At 45.4% G+C, this 6,075-nt stretch overlaps 1 protein-coding gene across 1 annotated transcript; it reads left to right on the top strand.

Moving 5' to 3' along the window:
* Positions 1 to 606: 606 nt before the first annotated feature.
* usp14 (ubiquitin specific peptidase 14 (tRNA-guanine transglycosylase)) lies at positions 607 to 6,033 on the top strand. The gene is made up of 16 exons (XM_047027552.1): positions 607 to 773; positions 1,738 to 1,883; positions 2,007 to 2,039; positions 2,290 to 2,394; positions 2,557 to 2,660; positions 2,878 to 2,936; positions 3,023 to 3,153; positions 3,253 to 3,333; positions 3,445 to 3,527; positions 3,770 to 3,884; positions 4,003 to 4,068; positions 4,215 to 4,307; positions 4,419 to 4,547; positions 4,638 to 4,701; positions 4,802 to 4,909; positions 5,046 to 6,033. Exons 1-16 carry the CDS (start codon positions 758 to 760, stop codon positions 5,186 to 5,188), a joined length of 1,476 nt encoding a protein of 491 aa, XP_046883508.1. The 5' UTR covers positions 607 to 757; the 3' UTR covers positions 5,189 to 6,033.
* Positions 6,034 to 6,075: the final 42 nt, after the last annotated feature.

Genomic DNA, 6,075 nt, shown 5'->3' with positions numbered 1-6,075 from the left:
ACAAAAGGCATGATCGTAGGAATGTGGTTGTCAGGAATAAGTTTTGAAGGATACTATAATCTACAGAATGGACAGGACATTATGAAAGGAGTTTTTGGACAGCAGACCAGGATGGACAGAGGGATCATGACAGTATTATTACTAGCCTACTTTTACAAACAAAAAGGTAAGCTCACACACATTGGCCGGGTTTCCCAGATTCGTTAAGAAGCTCTTAACGCTAAGAGCTTCTTAGGAGCGTTCTAACAGCGTTCTAGAGCGCTCTTGGAACGTTCCTAAGAAGCTCTTAGCGTCAAGAGCTTCTTAAAGAATCTGGGAAACCCGGCCATTGTCTTTTGAATAAGGAAGTTTACCAGGAAAGAAGGCTTGGCTTTTTTATGTAATAAAAGAATTACATTTGTATACAAAACAACTTTTTGTCCTTGTTTCTAAAACTCCAATTCATCAAAACGGCGTGATCAAGAAGGGAATAAGTGAAACGGTTAACAAAGCGCTCTGACCATGTTGATAGGTTGTGTGTGTACAGCTTTTCCCCAATGCAGATATTATAGCACTAATATCCCATTCTGACCCATGAATATCGTGGTGGCTGCAGGACCTGGCTGGATAGCTGCTGTGTGGAGCGCATCGATCCCTTCTCAGCGTGCAGTTGCAGCGTCATTGTGAGAAGGAGCTGTTTGAATGAAGTTCGGTGTAGCTAAAGGATCCAACTCAGCAGACATTTGGTGGACTGAAATTGATTCTCTTACAACAAAAGATGCCGGTGTTTACAGGTAACTGGATATTCCGTTGCAGTCACTTTAATGAGACTTTTCTACACCGATTCTGAATTAACTTACACGTGTTTTGGTAATGCCGTTAGCATTAGCTTAGCCACACATTAGCCTACATTGACAAGCTAGCCTAGCTAGGCCGTAAAGGCGGCTAACATTATCTGTGGCTTCTGCACTGGCGGCTACTGCAAGGAAGTATTTAGGTTTCTTGCTAGGTGGTTATTGTCAAAAACATGTTGAACAAAACGAGCACCCTGTTGACCAACTTACATTTGTCTACTAGACAAACTAGACACTACTATCTGGCGTTTGTCTACGAAGCTAGCTGCAGTGTTATGTTGTTGCTAAGTGCTTAACAAGTAACACTAGTTTTCATGATCATCAACATCAGCTCAGCTGCTGGGCTAGTACTAGTAAGTACTAACTGCGTTAGCTTGCTATATAGCAGTTCGCCTGTCAGCTAAGTTTCCTTAGCACACAGTATCTAACTCGCTAGCTTCCTTACAACATAATATAATAATAACTATATATATAATATATAATAATGTACCTTAACTGTGGTTATCAGTTAGGTAGGTTTTTTGTTTGTAAGTTTTCTAACGTGGTAAGCCATAAGAAGTAACTCGCTGATTAGCTTGCTAGCTAGCTAGCGTTAACTAGCTGGATAGTTAGCCACACTGCCATGATTTACTAAAAAAAATTCTACCGGGCAAATTAAGGATACTTAAGTGCTAACTGAAATCATACGTAAATGTGGACGATTTATAAAATCTAAATATTTATCTCAGTTTCTAGCGTGAAGCAGCTCTTTGTAGACTTTGCTGAATAGTGGCTAGGCATCATTGTGCTGTGTCATTCGTGGCTGATGGTCTGATATAGACCAGTCAACATCTATGTGTGTGTGTGTGTAGATAATGATTAAAACAGTTATGTATGAAAGATTTGATAATATTTTCTTCAATAGTGAATGTGAAATGGGGAAAGGAGAAGTTTGACGCAATAGAACTGAACACTGAGGAACCACCCATGGTGTTCAAGGCTCAGCTCTTTGCTCTGACAGGAGTACAACCAGAGAGACAGAAGGTGATGGTAAAGGGAGGCACTCTGAAGGTATAGTGTATATTTATACAACTTCTAGCCCTAAATCAGAAATACAACATTCGATAATGGGCATAATGTGGATTGTGAATATTATGTTTTCCGTCAGAAGGTTAATCAGTCTCTTTGTTTTAGGATGACGAGTGGGGAAACATTAAACTGAAGAATGTAAGTGTTTTCATTAGGTTTTCGATCGTTGGACTCTGTTTGCAATCAAGCAATTCACCAAATACATCCATCTTTGATATTGATGGATTCATAAAACTGAAAAATTACATTATAACATGTGATTTCCAGGCCAATTTCTCATTGTTTCTCTACTGTCTCTCATGCGCTCTGATGCCCCTCTGTTTCTACTCTCCTTTTTTCCCACCTCCTGTTATTCCTCTCCATGTTGTCTCTCTCTCCCCGCCCCCAGGGGATGACTCTGTTGATGATGGGTTCTGCGGAGGCCCTGCCCGAGGAGCCGGTGGTCAGGCCCATGTTTGTAGAGGACATGACCGAGGAGCAGCTGGCCTCAGCAGTGAGTTCCCATGTTGACAAGCAGGCTTCAAGGAACCCCCCGCTCACTGGACTGCCTGATCCTCATACCACGGATGACATTTGACTGTGGTTGGGGGCGGGGCTCTTATAGGGCACGGCTTTGGCAGAGAAAGTAACTCCACGTGCTCTTGTGCTTCTGTAGATGGAGCTACCGTGTGGACTGACAAACCTGGGCAACACGTGCTACATGAACGCCACGGTGCAGTGTCTGCGCTCTGTGCCCGAGCTGAAGGTTGCACTTAAAAGGTGGGCTTTCCCGCATGTCCGCCCATTGGGATGAATGCAAACAAAACTGGGAAGTCTCTTTCAGCCTGTGTTCACGTCCATATGCCTGCCTCCTTTCACTTATGAGGAACGTTTTGAGCGCTGTGGTTCTTTTTATAAGTGTAACAAAGGACTAGACTCCCAGTCTGTTATTTCATGGCTGTACATTGGTGGTTTTCGTCACTGTCTCCTTCTGTAGGTATGAAGGTGCTCTGCGATCTTCAGGGGCCAATGCTCCGTCCCAGTACATCACAGCAGGTCAGAGGAAGAACCCAGACCTCCTCCTAAAGCCCTTGGTACACATAGAGAGTTTGCCTGTGAAGTCATTATTGTCCTTTCCCCAGCTCTCCGGGACCTCTATGAAACCATGGACAAGACTTCATCCAGCCTACCCCCGATCATTCTGCTGCAGTTCCTGCACATGGCCTTCCCACAGTTTGCTGAAAAGGGGGACCAGGGCCAGTACCTCCAGCAGGTCAGAAGGCCTCTGGCGTCGTCTTATGAAGGTCTCGGGATCACTCCATGCCCAGCTTGAATGCTTTTGTCTCCTTCCCCTCCCCCCCCCCCCCCCCAGGATGCTAACGAGTGCTGGTTGCAGATGATGAGAGTCCTCCAGCAGAAGCTGGAGCATCAGGAGCCAGAGACTCCCATGGAGGTGAGGCCCCTCTGTGCTTTACTGTGAACGACTTTGCTGCAGCCTAAGAGCAAGTGTACGTCACCGTTGGCAAGTGTGGTCGTCACCTTTCTCCCCTCCTCCGCCTTTCAGACTGACGCCGAGACTGGAGCTGCCGCCGCTGCCGCTAAGAAGAACTTCATTGACCAGTATTTTGGAGTGGAGTACGAGACCACGTATCCTTGCAGTCTTCTGTTTTCAACTTGGTTGAATTCCATCTCTTGGTCCTAGGAGCCCCATGGGATTTCTCTTTTCGAAACAGGGCCACACAGTCATGGTGTAGAGCGGCGTTTTAAATACGATTTGATGATGTGCGCCACGGTAACGTTGACATAGGTCAAGGTTCATTGTCTATTTGTTTATTTTGTGTGTGTGTGTCTGCCGTGGCAGTCTCTTCCTTAACCCCCGTCCTGACCAGTATGAAATGCACAGAGTCCGAGGAGGAGGAGCCCACCAAGGGCAAGGAGAGCCAGCTGCAGCTCAGCTGCTTCATCAACCAGGAGGTCAAATACCTCAACACCGGCCTGAGGCTGGTGAGTCCCACGAGAACGCACACAGGCGCGCGCGCGCGTCTGAACAGGGTCACGGGGATGGTTGTCGCCGTGGCAACCGCCATCTAATCCCATCTCGGCTGTCTGTGTTTTCCTCCAGAGACTGCAGGAAGAAATCACCAAGCTCTCCCCGTCTTTGAACAGAAACGCCCTGTATATCAAATCGGTGAGCGTCTTCGCCCTCTGCGCTCACTTTGGTTTCTCAAAGAACCGTGAGATGCCGTTGTACGTTGAACATATAGCTAGGGTGGTCGAAGGACTTGATTGTCCTTTTTCCTCAAGCAAATGCTTAATCTGTCTTTCATCCTCCAGTCTAAACTTGGCCGCCTCCCTGCCTACTTGACTATTCAGATGGTCCGCTTTTTCTACAAAGAGAAGGAGTCAGTCAATGCCAAAGTGCTTAAGGTTGGTTTACGAAAGCTCCGGGAAATGATTCAAGGGGAGTGACTCGAGTCAAATGTGTGTGTTCTGTGCGAGGCTCTAGACTGTGTTTTGGTTGTGTTCTGTAACTACCAGGATGTCAAGTTCCCACTTATGCTGGACGTGTACGAGCTGTGCACCGCAGAGCTTCAGGAGAAGATGGTGACCATAAGGTCAAAGTTCAAGGAGGTCGAAGACAAGAAGCTGGAGAAACAGCCCCTGAAGGTAGGTGTCCTAAAGTTTGTGTCTTCAGTACACCTGTGTGTTAGTACCATGAATTTGTGACCCACACTTCTCGCTTGGGGTTTGTATTAGGTTGTGAAGTCTGCCAGCGGCACACCAAAGGAAGTGAAATACGAGCCCTTCTCGTTTTCTGACGGTAGGTACTCGCGTCCCAGTTTTGAATGCTGCACCCCCTAGATCAGATACTGGAGTCCTGAAGTCCTAGACCCAATTCAACATGTGACTCTCCCCTGCAGACCTGGGTTCCAACAACAGTGGCTACTATGACCTGCAGGCCGTGCTCACGCACCAGGGACGCTCCAGTTCCTCGGGCCATTACGTTGGCTGGGTCAAGAGGAAAGAAGGTAACACAACAGCAACCCTCTAGGAGTCCCCCCACAAGCCACAGGTTCATTAGCAACCACAGGAACAGCTCCCATAAATGAACTCCTCCTCCAATAATTGTCCTCCATTTGTCTGTTTTTCCCCCACCACCAACAGATGAATGGGTGAAGTTTGACGATGACAAGGTGAGTGTGGTCTCTCCAGAAGACATACTGAGACTGTCTGGAGGGGGAGACTGGCACATAGCTTACGTTCTGCTGTACGGACCGCGACGATTGGAAATACTTGAGGATCAGTAACTGCAAAGGAAGAAGACAAAAACAACCAACACAAATGCCATTTCCAAGCACTGTCTGCATAGATGTGCAATAAATCTGGGTGTCTTTCAAAATTGATGACTTTAATATTTTGTTTTTGTAACTGACAAGGATGCTTGTAAGACCTCATCCTGCATACATTTCAGAGAGGTATTCTTCAGGATTTGAGTCACTCTCATTTAAATGCATTTTAAGATGGAAAATTCACACCATTCTGATGTAACTTAAAATGTCATCCCCCTTCTCAAAGAAGGATGTAAATGAGATTGACCCACAACCTGACATTCTAACGCTGAAAGGTTTGAAATGAATGATTGAAAGAGGCAATCTCTGGACTGGATCCTTGAGAGGTTTTGAAGTCTAGTTCTGCAGTTTCATTAAATGTTTTATACACATTGTATATTTTTTAAAGCCTTTGATAAGGTGCTCATGTCATAGAAGCAAAGTATTCCTCTGTAGTCATAACTAATAGTCTTGTACAGAAAGTTTGGGCCTAGTACCAGGTGTCCCAGGTATCATTTGTTGGTACTTATCAAATGTATTGTTATCTTCCAAATTAAAAGCTCAAAACCCCTCACTTGTAAGGTCTCTAGGATAGATGGTTTGTCAAACAAACCGACCCTGCACATTGCTCTTACTGATGTCTCTGGAGTGGTTCAAATATCCCTGCTCTCTGGCAAATATGCTTTACTTTCTATCTCATGCAGTCATCTTAACCACCCTGCCACGATGTTGAAGACCTTCAATGATCAACACTGTCTCTGTACTAAGTTATTGACTGATGGCTTTTCATGGATGGTGAAAATAAACTGTTATACCAATCAAAATATACTTTGTTGTGCTCTCGGAACTGCATGTGAAAATGAATG

The sequence above is a fragment of the Hypomesus transpacificus genome, chromosome 10 (assembly GCF_021917145.1).
Source record: "Hypomesus transpacificus isolate Combined female chromosome 10, fHypTra1, whole genome shotgun sequence".
In the NCBI taxonomy this organism is placed as follows: domain Eukaryota; kingdom Metazoa; phylum Chordata; class Actinopteri; order Osmeriformes; family Osmeridae; genus Hypomesus; species Hypomesus transpacificus.
Note: the sequence above shows the minus strand (reverse complement) of the source record. Positions and strands in the feature narration are given on the sequence as shown.

Excerpts from the sequence above, each read along its gene's own strand:
- usp14 (XM_047027552.1), top strand. Across the intron at positions 2,040-2,289 it reads GAAACATTAAACTGAAGAAT|GGGATGACTCTGTTGATGAT; the intron begins GTAAGTGTTTTC and ends CCCCGCCCCCAG. Across the intron at positions 4,548-4,637 it reads TGGAGAAACAGCCCCTGAAG|GTTGTGAAGTCTGCCAGCGG; the intron begins GTAGGTGTCCTA and ends GGTTTGTATTAG.